Source organism: Megalobrama amblycephala, linkage group LG5 (genome assembly GCF_018812025.1).
Source record: "Megalobrama amblycephala isolate DHTTF-2021 linkage group LG5, ASM1881202v1, whole genome shotgun sequence".
Lineage (NCBI taxonomy): Eukaryota > Metazoa > Chordata > Actinopteri > Cypriniformes > Xenocyprididae > Megalobrama > Megalobrama amblycephala.
Window position 1 is genome coordinate 22,521,565 of NC_063048.1, and position 16,826 is coordinate 22,538,390.

At 35.7% G+C, this 16,826-nt stretch overlaps 1 protein-coding gene across 2 annotated transcripts; it reads right to left on the reverse strand.

Annotated features, from left to right (window-relative positions):
* Positions 1 to 4,944: 4,944 nt before the first annotated feature.
* Positions 4,945 to 15,560, reverse strand: pla2g4f.2 (phospholipase A2, group IVF, tandem duplicate 2). 2 transcript variants are annotated; one of them, XM_048191264.1, is made up of 20 exons: positions 15,366 to 15,560; positions 14,462 to 14,534; positions 14,145 to 14,281; positions 13,540 to 13,671; positions 13,330 to 13,370; positions 11,903 to 11,945; positions 11,194 to 11,248; positions 10,794 to 10,939; positions 10,553 to 10,666; positions 10,439 to 10,473; positions 10,123 to 10,261; positions 9,345 to 9,481; positions 8,652 to 8,874; positions 8,428 to 8,545; positions 8,125 to 8,262; positions 7,907 to 8,014; positions 6,308 to 6,487; positions 6,029 to 6,198; positions 5,753 to 5,939; positions 4,945 to 5,377 (listed from the first exon to the last, which is right to left on the reverse strand). In XM_048191264.1, exons 1-20 carry the CDS (start codon positions 15,372 to 15,374, stop codon positions 5,139 to 5,141), a joined length of 2,424 nt encoding a protein of 807 aa, XP_048047221.1. In that variant the 5' UTR covers positions 15,375 to 15,560; the 3' UTR covers positions 4,945 to 5,138. The 2 variants fall into 2 exon arrangements, with proteins under 2 accessions (XP_048047221.1, XP_048047220.1); XM_048191263.1 differs by having other exon boundaries at positions 10,794 to 10,942.
* Positions 15,561 to 16,826: the final 1,266 nt, after the last annotated feature.

The following is a 16,826-nucleotide window of genomic DNA, read 5'->3' on the forward strand; positions in this document are numbered from 1 at the left end:
GGTGGGCTAGTATCAACGGCTAAAATCATGCAAAAAGTTGTACAAATAACCAGATTGTCCGATTTCATCGCTTATTCTCTTCCAGGCAAGGTTTTTATTCTGTCTCGATAAAAATATAATGACACATCATAGAGCTCAGGGTGGCCACATACAGCGACATCTTTGTTCTGGTCTCCACCACTGATCACATCATAAACACGTTACTACCAAAGCAGAGTCCCTGATTGGTTAACGCGGCGCGAATTTACGCCAAAGTTCAGATTTTTCAACTCGGGCGTTTGGGCGTCAGACGCTCAATTCGCGCGTCGGCAGCGTGAACGCTCAGTTCGCGCCGCGCCATTCGCGCATCAACGGCCGATTCGCGCCGCGCTAGACGCTTGATTCGCGCCGCAGGACACCTAGACGCGCGTTTACATTGACTTAACATGTAAATCAGACGCCTCAGACGCCCCAGACGCGTTCGGTGTGAACGCAGCATTATTAGAGTTAAAGGCGGCGCCACGCTCGGTGCGTCATCGACAGTTATATAGTGTTAGGGGAGGGGCTATGCTCGGGGGACGATGTGCGTCATCAGACCCCCGTTATAGCTCCGCCCAAAAAATCCTGAGCAGAGACTTGGTGAAAAACTGTTTAGCGCTCTAACTTCACAATTAAGCATTACACAATTCATAGACTTTGTAATGTGTTTCAGCAATACATTTGTAACATTTATAAAGTGTTTAGAAAGAATTCTCAGAATTGACTTTACAGGGACTTTAATCTTCAGAACACAAATTAAGATATTTTAGTTGAAATCCGATGGCTCAGTGAAGCCTCCATAGGGAGCAATGGACACTTCCTCTCTCAAGATCCATAAAGGTACTAAAAACATTTAAATCGGTTCATGAGTACAGTGGTTCAATATTAAAATTATAAAGCGACGAGAATATTTTTGGAGCGCCAAAAAAAAGTAAATAACGACTTATTTAGTGATGGCCGATTTCAAAACAATGCTTCAGGAAGCATCGGAGCACAGATGAATCAGTGTGTCGAATCTGCTGTTCGGAACGCCAAAGTCACGTGATTTCAGCCGTTGGCAGTTTGACACGCGATCTGAATCATGATTCGACACACTGATTCATTTATGCTCCGAATCTTCATGAAGCAGTGTTTTGAAATTGGCCATCACTAAATAAGTCGTTATTTAGTTTTTTTGGCGCTACAAAAATATTCTCGTCGCTTTATAATATTAATATTGAACCACTGTACTCATGAACCGATTTAAATATGTTTTTAATACCTTTATGGATCTTGAGAGAGGAAATGTCATTGCTCCCTATGGAGGCCTCACGGAGCCATCGGATTTCAACTAAAATATCTTAATTTGTGTTCTGAAGATTAACGAAGGTCTTACGGGTGTGGAACGACATGAGGGTAAGTAATAAATGACAGAATTTTCATTTTTGTGTGAACTAACCCTTTAATGTCACATGATCCTTCAGAAATAATTCCAATGTGTTGATTTGATGCTCAAGAAACATTTCATTGCTGAAAACAGTTGTGCTGCTTAATGTTTTTGTAGAAACCTTGATAAAAAAAAATCTTGTAAAACAACTTGTAATGTCTCATGCAGTCTCGTGCAGTTTTAAAAATGGATGAATGTTATTTAAAAACATGGCAAAAATACTGATTAAGTAAATATATCTTGTCATAAGGCTGAACTACAACAACACCACTGTTTCCAAACACTACAAAACCCAGATGATGGTCCATGAGGGATCGTAAATTAAAATCCATTGAGCGCTGCACATGGTTCTGATTTGGATAAATGCATGTTTCGATCAACTACAGTGAAAGGTTGTTTGTTTTTCCATCATCACAAATTGCTGCTGGGAAAATAGTTTGCTATTTCCTTTTAATCTATAAACATGAAACAAACTCGGACATGTAATCTGTGTGAGATATTCAAGATCTGTTCAATCAAAGCTTCTTTCATCTTCATTTTCTCTCTCACACACACATACATAAATAAATCTCATGGCTTTTGTTTAGATTGCCTTTTTTCTTTTTTGCTGTTTGTTGAAACAAACTTCGTCATGTACTTTTGTTTTTACTTTAACCTCATCTTTTAAGCAATAAAAATATTTCACTTAGCTTACAGTCACATAGCTCATTTAGATTACAGCTTTAATGTTTGTTTATAATCTGTAATGTTAGGCATACAAAAACACTCTTGTAGTATTTGTGTTGCAATATTTCCCAGATTTCTGTTGTGGATTTCTTCTTTCTTTCTCATCTAAAAATAGCTCAGCTCTATTGGTGAAATCATCTGAGTTACGAAAAAGGATCATGATCATGATGAAGCGTCATATTTACACCCTGCATCCTCAGTCTGACTTTACATGCGGTCAGAATTGTTTTTTCCTTGGCCTCTTTTGCCAAATAACAGTGTTGCAACAGTCATGCTCAGAGTCAGAGAATGAGAATCAGCTCTACTCAGATGGAAACCAAATGACTCAACAGCTTTTAGTCAGTGTCCATATTTCATTTGGCAATGTGAAGAATTAAGTTATACTGCTGATGTGTGAGTTTGGTTTCATCTTTCATATTCAAAAGCCACAAAGCACATTTTAGCCTAAAACCTTTTATGAATAATGAAATATAAAAAGTTGAATGTAATAATAATTTTATTCCTTTAAATATAGATCAGTTTTATGCCTACATTTTAAACTCTTTAAAAATGTAAAAATCTCAATTGAATTCAAAGAGCTTGTGCCACCCAGGGCAAATCAATCAAATCTGTACAAACAGGTGCTGCATTGCACATGCTTTTCACCTTGGTGATTAATAAAACCAGTCTTTTTAGTCTGGTAACACATTCACACATAGCCCCAAGGTATTTTGAACATTGTGCATCAATGTCACTCCTGTTGAGCAAATCATGACAGGCAACGGCAGTATCCTGAGAGACTCCCACAATTCCTTGCAAACCAGCCAGAAACATATTAGAGGGGTGATAAATCCGAGAAAAACTGCAACAGCACAACAGTGATGTACATTGGAGTGACATACAAGTGCTGGTCTCAAGTGAATCGAAGACAGCTAGGCCTGAGACATGAACGAGCAAGTCCATCTAGTGGTCAATAGTGTAACCGTAAATAGCATGAATCAATGACCAATGTTACATAAAAGTATGGGGTCAGTAAGATTTTTTACATATATTAATATTATTATTAAGCAAGTATAAAATGAAATTCAGCTTTTCCACCACGGGAATAAATTTAATTTTAAAATATATTACAGTAGAAAATGGTTATTCTAAATTGTAATTAAATTTCACAATATTATATCATTTTTACAGTATTTTTGATCCAATAAACAAACAACCTTTGAACAGTAGTATATTTAACATAACAAATTTAACATCCATTTAACTTCAAATATAAAATATCTAGTTGAATAACTACTCAACAAATGTTGTAGAATATATATGACAATTGTGTTATTTACATCATTTACTTTCCTTCATGCTGTTCAAAACTTCTTTTTCCATGGAACACAAAAGATGTTCTGCTCATTACCAAACAATGTAGTAATAAACCATGTGACCAATGAGTTTCAAATGACAAAAAGTACCTAAAAAGTTGCTAAACATGTGAAAAGAAGAACAAAATGTACAGATATTTACCAAAAACCTTCTTCTCAATATTCAAAATAAGTTGCATCAAGATTACCATGATGGCATCATGACCAATGATGCCAAACGGCATTGGATCTTGTCTCATAACAGCTACACTCTTAGAAAAAAGCATTCAATTGGGTACTATGGTTAGTTAATTAATTAATTAATTAATTAATTAGTTCTGTATAAAGAAAAGTCTACAAATGACTGCATAATACTTTCATGTTTGATGGGCTATTTAAATTTTTTCTAGTGATAAAGTATGTTTATCAGGTATTTAATTCATAAAATGTAATCAAAATGAATTTAAAAAAAAATAATAATTATTCATTAAAACTAAATCCATAAAATGATCCCAGGATGGGAACTCCTAAATGATTCTATATGAAGAGCCTGACAGAAACCTTTAAGGTTCTATAGAACCTTTTCTTCTCAGAGTGTACACTGCTCCAAATTAGAATATGTGCATATTGAAAATTACACAAATGAGATCTTGAGAGCTATAGAAGAGAATGGTGAAGCTATCATATGACACTGGTACTTTTTTTTTTTCTGATGCTTTGTGTAATTTTTCAAGCTTGAAGCCCCTGGTGACCCTTCCATTGATTTTGTTTAGATTTTTTTGTCCTCTGCTGTTTGTTGAATTAAACAAACTTCTTTGTCTTCTACTTTTATTTTTCATTAACTTCATCTTTCAAGCATTAAAAATACATTTCAGTAAGCTTATAGTCACATAACAGCTTGTTTAAAATGTGTAATATTAAACATACAAAACCACTCTTGTAATATATGTGCTGCAATAATTCCTGACTTCTATGGTGGATTTCTTCTATATAGCTCAGCTATATTGGTGAAATCATCTGAGTTACGAAAAAGGATCACGATCATGATGAAGTGTCATATTTACACCCTGCATCCTCAGTCTGACTTTCCATGTGGTCAGAATTGGTTTTTCCTTGGCCTCTTTTACCAAATAACAGTGTTGCAACAGTCATGCTCAGAGTCAGAGAATGAGAATCAGCTCTACTCAGAATATGGAAACCAAATGACTCAACAGCTTTTAGTCAGTGTCCATATTTCATTTGGCAATGTGAAGAATTAAGTTATACTGCTGATGTGTGAGTTTGATCTCATCTTTCATATCAAAAAGCCACAGAGCACAATTTAGCCTAAAACGCTTTGAATAATGAAATATATAAAGTTAAATCTAATATTAAATGTATAACTTAAATGTATAATGTGTTATTCCATAACACAAGAGTTTTGAGCTTGACAGCCTCTGGTCACCCTTCATTTTCCCTTTATTCACAGATTATTGCATTAAAATCGCATAGTTTTGGAACAACACGATGGTGAGAAATTATGATATTTTTGAGTGAACTATCCTTTTAAGTCAACCCTTTTAGAGTTAAATATATAAAAATCACCCCGCTAATTACTCCTGCTGTCAGCCTTAACTTCCGGCCTCAAAATCAACTCAAAATTTTGATGCCTTTGTAACAGGAATTCTCTCCATGTTTCTCTTAAGCACTTTGTTCAGCGTGTTGAAAATGACGTCTTTGTTGTTCAGAATGTTGTAGGTGGCGAGGTTGGACAGCTTCTGGAAGTCTTCCGGCTGGTAGGTAAGGTTGTGAGTGGCGAATGGACAGAACATACTATTGAAGTCAATATCAAAATCTCCTTCCTTCATCTCCGCCTTACCCTCTCTCTTCACTCCTACCACACAAACACACACAGTTGCTTTTAGTTGATGTGAATACACTTCGTATTAAAGTATCTTCATGCTAAAGGAGAATCTCTATCTAAGATTTGAAAATCATCTGCCATTAATTATTCACCCTCATGCCATTCTAAACCTGTATGATTTTCTTTCTTTCGAGCAACACAGAAGCAAAACGCCTCCAGTGTTTTTATTCATACAATGAAAATCAATGGGGTCCAAAGTTGTCCAAAAACTTCAAAATAGCTACTTTTGGAGAGTAAATGATGACAGAATTTTCATTTTTGGGTGAACTATCCCTTAAATAATTCAAACTTGTGTTGATGCTAAAAATGATGGTAATAGTAAAGGTTACAGATGGCAGCACTCACCAGGAGCTTTGAACTGTTTGAATGAGATGTTGACCATGGGAAAGTGAAGCACTATGGGAGCTTCTGGATTGTCTTTATCTTCAAACACATAAACTTCCTTAATCGGCTCAGACTCCAACTTTTTGTAATCGATCTTCGGAAATGGAATCTTGCGATCAGCGCAGTACTCCTGAGTTTGCTTAATGGCCTATTGGACACACACACATAAACATCAAAATAATATGTTCCTCATGATCCTTCTCCCTGTAATCCTTTGAATCTTTCAGGATTTCTCACCTTGAAGTGGTCTGGGTCCCAAGCGTAGTTCAGGGACAGAATGACGTCCGCATGTCTGTTAGACCGTAACACAGGAGGGAATCCAGACTTGAGGACAAAAGCAGAGTCCACCAGGCCAAGTGTGGCATCTGATGGTGTCAGAGAGTTCGGGAAGGCATCTGGGTGTGTGTCTGCAGAAAGTCCACTTCATAATTAGGCCATTCCCAGTTTGATTGAACTTATTCAAAAGGGTAATGGTACAAAGTAGGCTAAATTTAACAGCATAAATTATGTTTCAACCTTTCCATGCGGTGAAGTCACTGTTCTCACAGTAATTCCTGTGCAGGTGGAAGCCTCTCAGGAAGTTGAACACTTGGCTAATAATGGGGCGGCAGGTCAAAAAGTTGCTCAGCTTTTTTGCCAAGTCAGTCATAGGGCTGACCTGAAGCGTGTCCGACGTTGTTGGCTTGTCGTCTGTGTCTACAGATAAGAAAGAATGACATTTATTCATTGTTTGCATGTAGGTAAAACAAATTTTAACATAAAACTGAACATTTTGCATCACAAAATTATCATCACAGCAGTTTATGTATATACTTTTGAAAATGTATATATTTTGCGTAGTGGTCTGTATGTGAAATGTCTAGTTTTAGAACAAACATTGTCAGATTGTACTGTATTGTACTTATTTTAATTTGCAAATCTCCTCATGAATTGCACTGTCAGGAAAAAAAGGGCAAACATATTACCTTTAAAGGTATAACTTGCAGTACCCTTGAAGGTACAACTTTGTCAATTATTTACCCCATATTTAGGCGTATCTTGATTAATCTAACAGATCCAAAAAACCCTGTGACATCACAGGTTCTAGTACTGTAAGATGGTGGGGCTCTTGCTACAAAAGCTATAACAACCATTTTTTCTTTTAAATGGTTACATTTATCGTGTTTGTTATATAATTTTTTATTAGAGTGGGAATCCATTTACTAAATAATGACAGGGTAGAGAAGAAATTGTTGAATAAATTTGTTTTGTTTTTGTGCACAAAAAGTATTCTTGTCGCTTTATAACATTAAAGGTGCTCTAAGTGATGTCACGCGTTTTTAGGCCAAAACATTTTTTGTCACATACAGCAAACATCTCCTCACTATCCGCTAGCTGCCTGTCCCCTGAACACACTGTAAAAAAACGCGGTCTCTGTAGTCGCTACAAGCTCCAAAAACGGTAATAAAAACAAACTGGTGCAGCCTGGACCACAAAACATAATAAATATGCTCCAGTCATTAACCGACAAGAATGATTTTAAATGCGCGTTCATGACTGTTTCAGGAAGCACGGAGGGGAGGGGGAGGGGGAGGAGGAGGGAGGGTCTAGCTAGCCTCTGTTTTGTTTGACAACACTTCGAATGTCAACAGGAAGTTACTTCGCCCAGGATCACTTAGAGCACCTTTAAGGTTGAACCACTGCAGTCACATGGACTATTATACTGATGTCTTTAGTACCTTTCTGGACCTTGAAAGTGGTGGTTACATTGATGTCTATGGACAAGTCAGATATTTCTTGGATTTCATTAAAAAATATCTTAAATTGTGTTCCTTACGGGTGTGGAATGACATGACGGTGAGTAGTTAATGACAGAATTTTCATTTTTGAGTGAATTTACCCTTTAAGTGGCCTTTTATTTCATTAGTGCTATATTATCTTCAAGTACAGTTTTTTCTTTAAATATACTCTTAAGATCTGAAGTACACTACAAGTATACATTTAATACAATTAAGTGCACTTGTTTTTCCACAAGGGTTCTCTTTAATAAAGTTGAAAGTCAATCAAACTTTTGAGAAGCTACACAGGAAACATTTGCTCAGGTATTCATACTCACTAATATTGCCTTGTTCTTACCTGTGTGGTTCACTTCTTCTCCAATCTTGCTGGCCCAAGATGGGATCACTCCAGTCACAATACTCCACAGCTGAGTCAGACTGAAAGAGAAAATACTGCTCCATATCCCTGCAAACACAGCACAGCACACACTAACATTTTGAATACAAATAATTTAATATTTTTAACTTCCAATTGTTTACCATTCATTAACCTTTAGAGAATTTATGTCTATTTACCCAGTTGAGTGTATATCCCAGGTTCAGGGAGTTTCTTGACCATGTGGCCGAGGTAATATTCACTCCCAAAGTTTTGTGCAGGTACGAAGGCACCATACTTGGTAAATCCGACCTCATATGGGGTGAACTCGCACCATTCTGAGAAGAGAGCAATGAGAAGCAACATATCTACAGTAAGCACTTTAGTCACAATCAATATAAAGAATAAATCTGTTAAGGAACAAACATAATTAACTTATTGGCCATTTAGGACCATTATCTTGTAGGACTGAAGGTAGTAGGCAAATTGAATTAATCACTTACCAGTCTCTATGATACTTCCTGTCTTGCCATTCTTCATGTTGAGAGCTGGGTAGATGGGTAGAGGATTCTGGCCCTTTGATAGTGCCATCTGCTGGTCAGATAGTGTACCCAATTTTTTCTGAGGAAGAAAAGAATTTATGATGAAGACGTTTCTGATAGAGAAACAAAATTATTTGCATTCTTAAAATGTGTTTTATGTCTGTGCAATCAAGGAATTTATGTACCTTCCCCTGGATGAGATACTCTATAGCCAGACCCCACATGTCGACGAGAGATACAAGGTGTCCTTCTTTCGCTCTCTCTTCCATCTTCTCTTTGTAGTGATGTAGCTGCTCAGGGGAAAATATACTGAACACACTTTTAGAGATCTCCTTCTTCACAGACTCCATAACCCCATTTAGGTCATTGTTTGACCAGTTAGCATCATTATAAAGATAAGCCATAGTCCTATGAGACAACGAGAGAAAGTTTGATGTTTAATAACATTTAATTCAAAGAAAACTTTGGGTTTTGAAGAAAACCCTGATGAGGACCAGAACCACTTATTTAGAGTTAAAGGGATAGTTCACCCAAAAATGAAAATTCTATCATCATTTACTTACCCACAAGTTGTTCAAAATCTGTATAATTTTCTTTGTTCTTTTGAACACAAAGGAAGATATTTTGATGAATGTGTTAATCTGAACAGTTTTGGGGCACCATTGACTTCCATAGTAGTTTTTTTTCTACTATGGAAGTCAGTGGTGTCCCAAAGTGGCCTGGTTACAAACTTCAAAATATCTTTCTTTGTGTTCAGCAAAAAAAAAAAAAATTATACAGGTTTGGAACAACTTGAGGGTGAGTAAATGATGACAGAATTTTCATTTTTGGGTGAACTATCAGCTGAAACTGGAGCTTGTATTGCTCTTTATACACACCAGGTGGAGCCAGAAACCCCTGTGATGTAGCTGACTGCATCAAGAAGTTGGAGTTTTTGCAGGGCTCTTAGGCCTCCAAATGTGCTAGTCATTGCTCTGGTCCCGCCTCCAGAACACACCACAGCCACCAATGGGACCTGAGGAGTCACATCAGTCTTATAAATATATTAAAGGTGCTCTAAGTGATGTCACGCGTTTTTAGGCCAAAACATTTTTTGTCACATACAGCAAACATCTCCTCACTATCCGCTAGCTGCCTGTCCCCTGAACACACTGTAAAAAACGCGGTCTCTGTAGTCACCACAAGCTCCAAAAACGGCAATAAAAACAAACTGGTCCAGCCTGGACCACGAAACATAATAAACATGCTCCAGCCAATAACTGACAAGAATGATTTTAAATGCGCGTTCATGACTGTTTCAGGAAGCACGGAGGGGAGGGGGAGGAGGAGGAGGAGGGAGGGTCTAGCTAGCCTCTGTTTTGTTTGACAACACTTCGAACGTCAACAGGAAGTTACTCCGCCCAGGATCGCTTAGAGCACCTTTAATTAAAACAAGCATTTTCTGCCATAACAAGATATGTCATATCAATGAAATTATTCAAATGTAAATAAATAAATTACTTAAAAATTATTAAATCATATTTAATTAATTATACAAATTATTATGTACATTAAATTAAAAATGGAGTGGTAACAATAGTATGTCTGGTCACTTTGCCAGGAAGTGCGAGTCTGTTAAATGTGTTTATAATAATGTTTATAGTCATGTTTTCTTGCCTTGCTGGGTTCAGGTGCAGAGCTGAGATTCAGAGCTTTCTGAAGAGCTTGTGACACGACTTTTCGTCTCTTCACCAGAAAATTCTTTTCTTCCATTGGAATATCAAAACCCAGACGCACATCCAACTGTTCATCATAGCTTCAGAACAAAACACACACACACACATATATGATTATTCTGAGGGATGTATGGATTCAGACCAAAAGAGGACATTTTGGTGGTATAGAGTGTCATTTAACAATGATCAATAACACAGTTAAAATCAGAGTTTTGGTTGATATTTTAAATGGTTCTCAAATCATTTAAATTGTTTACCGGCCCTCTGTGTTTAGCTGCAGATCCACTTCACCCTAAAAGAGTTTATTACTGCAGTTAGTTATTACCTTTTCTTTTTATTGTGGAAAATAACATTAAAATTAGAGTACTCACCTGTCCGACAGGCATGGAGAGTTTAATCTGCTGTTTGGCTGGTAAAGGTTTTACAGAGACAGATGACAGAATGTCTGCAGTCTTTGGATTTGTCCCATCCACTTCCGCCCCAGCCTTGACAAACATGTAAAGAAATAAACAAGCATCATATACTTTAAGCTGTTCTAGTGATGTGCATGCTTTGTAAATCATTTTAGTAAGACATTTTCTGCTAAGAATATCAGCTTAATCGATGACACACTTTTGGAGGGATGAGACTAAACTCAGTCTCCAGGTCTCGGTTGATGTAGTAGCATATAGTCTGTGTGCCGCTGGGGTTTTCCACAGAGCTCGAGATCATACAGTCTTCCTTATATGCGCCTCGCAGTTTTAACATCATGCTCTTCTCTGCTGAGGTAAACACAAGATCATTTTTTGCACTGTTTTATTGCAACAACTTTATAAAAATAATTTGTTGTAAAATGGTCCTATTTATATAAAACCAAAAACTTTTTTTTTTTAGAAGACTTGCTGTTATTTATTTATGAAATGGAATTTTCACTAAAATATTTTAGTATTACTTCTTTCTCATGCTTTGTGGTTATTATAAAGCCTCATGTATATCTGATTTAGGGTCTGATATGCAGTATATATATATTTACCTTTAGTCTTTAGACGTTTTTGCACCTTCACATCCAATGCACAGAATGGGCCTGCCTATAAATAAAGAAAAATTGAAAGTGGTTTTAGCATTATACTTAGTTCAACTAAGATTTCCAATTAAGTGTAGGTGGGTTTAGCTGTATTTCTGTCATGACAACTCTCAGAGTGTTTGGCATGGTAATGGGTATGACAATGTTGTATGTTTGGTCTTGGCAGAATAGATCTGCTACACTGCTGCTGCTTTTATTGCTGCTGTTGATTATTGCTGCTGCTGCTGCAGAGCAAGTACAGGATTTGCTACTGCCAATACATACACGACACACTGCTGTGAGCAAGTAAGAGATGCTGCTGCTGTACAATATAACATACATGAATTACCCATAGCAGATCTATACAGGTGGAGCTGGGGAAGGTGGAGGGTTTCTGAAAGTGTGCTGCAATGCTAAGGCAAATGCTACCAAAGTATTTTGGCTACTGATACAGCAGGAACCAATCAGCTGTGCCCTATAGATAACCATGTGATTACGAGCAGGTTGAGTTAAAGGACCTATTAGCCTGCCTGCGCCATCTAGAGTTTCATGACAGAACTTTGTTTTTGAGCTTATACTAAAATATAATTTTAGATTATTTTGATAAAATATCAAGATAATTTCTAATCTGATTTTTTTAATGCAGCAAAAAAAAAAAAAAAAAAAAAAAAACTCTTACCATCAGCACTCCATTAGAGAAGTATGGTTCAGGCTTCTCAGAGCTTTAAAAAGAAAAGAAAGGGATAAAATGACTGATTGATTCAGACTGATGTAATAGTAATTGTTAATGTATTTGGTAACACTTTACTTGAAGGGGTGTGCATAAGACTGACATGACACCTTCATAATAAACACTCATAAAACCTCCTTCATATTCATGACATGTGTCATGTCATGAATATGAAGGAGGTTTTATGAGTGTTTATGACAACTGTCATTAAGTGTCATTCACTCAATTATGTCATTTTTAATGCAAAGATGACATTGTTTGAGATGTCCGAGTTATGACAACTTGACATAAACCAATACATCATAACCTGTCAGTGTCTTTGTCGTGACAACTTGACATCATTTAGCTTTATTGGTTAACATTACATTAAACTGTCATGTGGTTGGTTTTGACATTGGCTGTCATGAGGCCATTATAATAGTGTCATAAATATGTATCTTGCGCTCAAGTACAGTGGTACAAATTGAACTTGTCATTAAAATGTCATTAAGTGACAATACTCTGACAAATAATTTTATAACAGCGTCATGACTATTTTTCATTTCATGTTTTTTTTGTTTTTTTGTTTTTTTAAGTTTCCTCCAACAGAAGGTCAGATAATAGACAATTTCAAATTTCGTAAAAAAGATGACACTGTTATAAAATAATGGTAACACTTTATTTTAGGGTCTTTTAACTAGTTGCTTATTACTATTAGCATTCATATGGCTAAAATATTGGCTATTTATTAGTACTTATAAAGCACATATTAATGCCTTATTCTGCATGATCTTATTCTACATTCTTAATCCTACCCAATACCTAAACCTAACAATTAACTATAATAAGCAGTAAATTAAGAGTTTATTGAGGGAAAAGTCATAGTTAATCATTTATATATGTGTTCCCTATACTGAAATGTTACCAAAATAATGTAATGTAATGTTAACTCATAAAGCTAATTAGTTTTTTTTAAGTTTGATAATTAATCTGCTATGTCATGTTTATGACAGGTTATGATGTTTTGCTAATGTCAAGTTGTCATGACAAAGACACTGACAGGTTATGATGTGTTGGTTTATGTCAAGCTGTCGTAACAAAGACATCTCAAACAATGTCATCTTTGCATTAAAAATGACATAATTGAGCGAATGACACTTAATGACAGTTGTCATAAACATGCATAAAACCTCCTTCATATTCATGACACGTGTCATGTCAAGATTATAAAGGTGTCATGTCAGTCTTATGCACACCCCTTCAAGTAAAGTGTTACCATGTATTTTTTAATAGGGAGGAAGTGGGCAGTTATTAACTAATATGCATTATACTTGGTAATGACACCACCATTGTTGTTTTTGCCATTTTTTTCACAGATTGTTAACATTTTCACTCACCTCTCTGTCATCTCAAACTCCACCCACAGCTCACTCTTTTTCTGAAAAAAAAAAAGGCACACCAAAATCTTGGATAGAATTCTAACTTAACATTTCCAACGCTCAAAGTAATGGTCAACAAAGACACTTCCACTTCAAAGACTAAAATTAAATACAATAAAATAATACAAAATAATAAAAGGATAGTTTCATCTTCAAACATTTATCTACCTTATCATCTGAAATGAAGCATTTTGTTTGCTTTTGTCCAGGTGTGAGATTATTGATGTCGAATAGGATGGTGGAGAAGTAGTCATCTTTCGTTAACTTGTCAGCATCAAAAATGTGGAATTCCAGAATGTTCTGAAGAGACATTAACATCGTGGTGAGGTCATTATGAAGCCCCCAAATATAAGGTCAAAGTTCTGCCTATAGCAAACCCATCATATAGCACAACTTATTAGCACTTTTACACAAGTTCAAAATAAAACAAAAAAGCTGTCAGTTTGTGTTTAATTATTTTTAAAATTATTTTCCAGGGCAATGGAACAAATTTAGCCATTGGTTGGCAATTTAACAATAATTGAAAACATTGAATTATTGTGATTAAAGTTTTAGATTAAATAATTATTCTGAAGAATGACTTTGCTGGCATACCAGCATGTCATTCATCACTGTAACTATTCTAGAACAATCAGGGTGGAGAATCGCTTCAAGCTGTCAGCTGAGGGTGAAAGGGCAAGGCACAGTTGTAACAAACCCTTTCAGTAAAGAAAATGTATGGGCGTTATGAAAAAGAGTTATCTTGCAACTGTCTGAAACTGTCTTTTCATCACCTTGACACCACTGTGCACTCTGAAACGGAATGTTTCATTCCATTTTGGTGTGTCACTATTTTTCACAGTCTTGGTGCGATGGCAGCAGGCACAGGCCGTGGGTAACTTTAAGATGACGTAGCAGTCACATTTAGACACTGGAGAGAGAGCAAAGTTAGTGCACATTAAGCACTCTTGTAAGGTGGAGTATGTAGTAAGCAGCAAATCAAAGTCAGCAAAGACACACAAACACATAATACACCCAGATCACCTGTTATAAAGCATTTTATTAATATTTCAGCACAAGTCGCAATGTATTTGAGGGCTGATGTACTCACAAACGTCGAATGACTGATTGAATTTTCCTCGCAACACTGTGACACTCAGGTTCCAGTATGGCATAAACTCTTTCTGTCAGACAGAAGTAAAATGAAATTGGTTTAAACAGACTGGAATTTGTAACAGCAACATAAGTATGCTTCATACGGACCATATGAACTAATTTCACTCATTGGAACTGAACTCTTAAGGCTAAACACAACAAATGAAAATATGAAATATAGGATGACTTCACTTTAGTATTGCTTTAAATTTTTGTGAAAATGTATTCATTATCATCACAGGTGTTGTTTTTAGTAAATTGTCATATATGGAATTTTAATTTAGAATATTATTGTTAAAATTATTACATTTACATAAAATTAACATAAAACAATAGCCAACTTTATATATCTTGTTTGATGTGGACCATAACAAAACAATCACTTACTTGCTTGCAAAAAAAAAAAAATAATAAAATAAATCAGTTACTATTCTGACTCAAATAGAGCTTTATAATTGTTTAAACAAAATTCACAAATTCTTTTCCAAATAATTTTATATTAACATTCAGATATCTATTTTACAGAAGTGCCAACATCCTTTCTCTTTTTTAAAAAAATGAGCTGAATGAGTTAACACATTAATTACAAAAAAGAGAGATTCGTAATTAATTTTCATTCTCAATAGTTTCTGATTAACAAAAAAAAAGAAGAAACACAGTTTTCCATGAAGCATTCCCAACAACTTCTACCCCTGGTTGGGAATCACTGTCATAATGGATCATTGATCAAGCTCCTGGTTTGTTCACAAAGATGCTATTTGTGACTTTAAGCTAAAATAGCAATGCTACAAACAAGTAGTATTCATCATGTATTTCATTCATCAAAATCACAGTCAAATATCTGTGAGCTAAAGTAGTACCTTCAGCATTGTTGTCTCCTCAGCAAACCTGCAGTGAAGTCTCAAAGGTAGAAGATCAAATGAAGATCTCACTAGTCTTACTATGTGTAATATAACACAGAAAACCCGAGGAACTTGTTTGTGTCCAATCCTTCGCACCCTGATAAAATATTTGATGGTGTTTTGTGTTTAACGTATTAAGGGTTCATGTTTACAACAATTCTCCTCCCTCTGTTTGCAGTCATCTTCCATTGCTAGTATATGTTATTGTAAATATGTTGTCTCCCTCGTCATTCCCTTATGGACGGACCTCAAACTACACTCTAAAAAATGCTGGTTTGTTTCAATCCATGTTTGGGTCAAATATGGACAAACCCAGATGTTGGGTTTAAAATTTTAATTAAAAAAATTGGTCACATTTTAGATTAGGGTCCAATTCTCACCATTAACTAACTATTAACTACAACTTTTGCCACACTAAACTATTAATTACTGCTTATTAATATTTAGCAAGGTTGTTAAGTTTAGGTAATGGGTAGGATTAAGGGATGTAGAATATGGTCATGCAGAATAATATATACTAATGAACAGGTAATATCCTAGTAATATGCAACTAGTTAATACTGAAAATTGGATCTGTTACCAAAATTTAAACCAATGGCTGGGTTTGTCTATATTTGACTCAAACATGGGTTGAAACAACCCAGTGTAGAACTTAAAAAAAAAACTTACCGAAAACATTTAAAAAAAAAAAAAAAAAAGCTGTCAATGGCTGCATGCCAACCTTATATATCTTGTTTGGTGTGGCACATCGTAAAGGCTTATAATACTAAGATGGAGAGTTACATTTCGGGTTATAAGGCCGTTGCATGTAGAAGAAAACCCTCCCATGCCCATAAATACCAGCCTAGCCCTCTTTCATTCAAATGCAAAGATCATCACACTCTGATTCAACGTCTAATCTGAGAAAATTGAGCCATTATAAACCATTAATGATGCATTGTTTCCTTGTAAAGCTTAAGCAATATGTTTTTGTATATTCAGGCGATTATGTATGTGTATGAGATGCACTATGGAAAAAAGTTATACAATAACATTTTCTTGATGACAGAATGACATTCAATATGTTTATGTATTTTATTCATACATGAATCCACATGTCAATATTCACATCAGAGCAGGCGTTTCTTGTACAGTTGGTTCATGCTTCTGTCATTGACATGCAGTGCATAAATATGGCACACCCCGACAACACTCTATAGAGAAACATAGTGAATCACAGCAAAAAGGGCATAAACTTCAGGCTATCTGTTGTGGCAAAAAAATCAACTCCGACTCTACTGCATAAGAGACAAACACGTCCAATTGTCTTTAAAGCTTTAATTTCTTGCAAGAAAGGTCAGACAGTCATACAGAAACACAAGTAGCTGCAGAGTGTAAAACAAAGAACGAAAGCTTCCCCTCACATTTATATCTCTAACC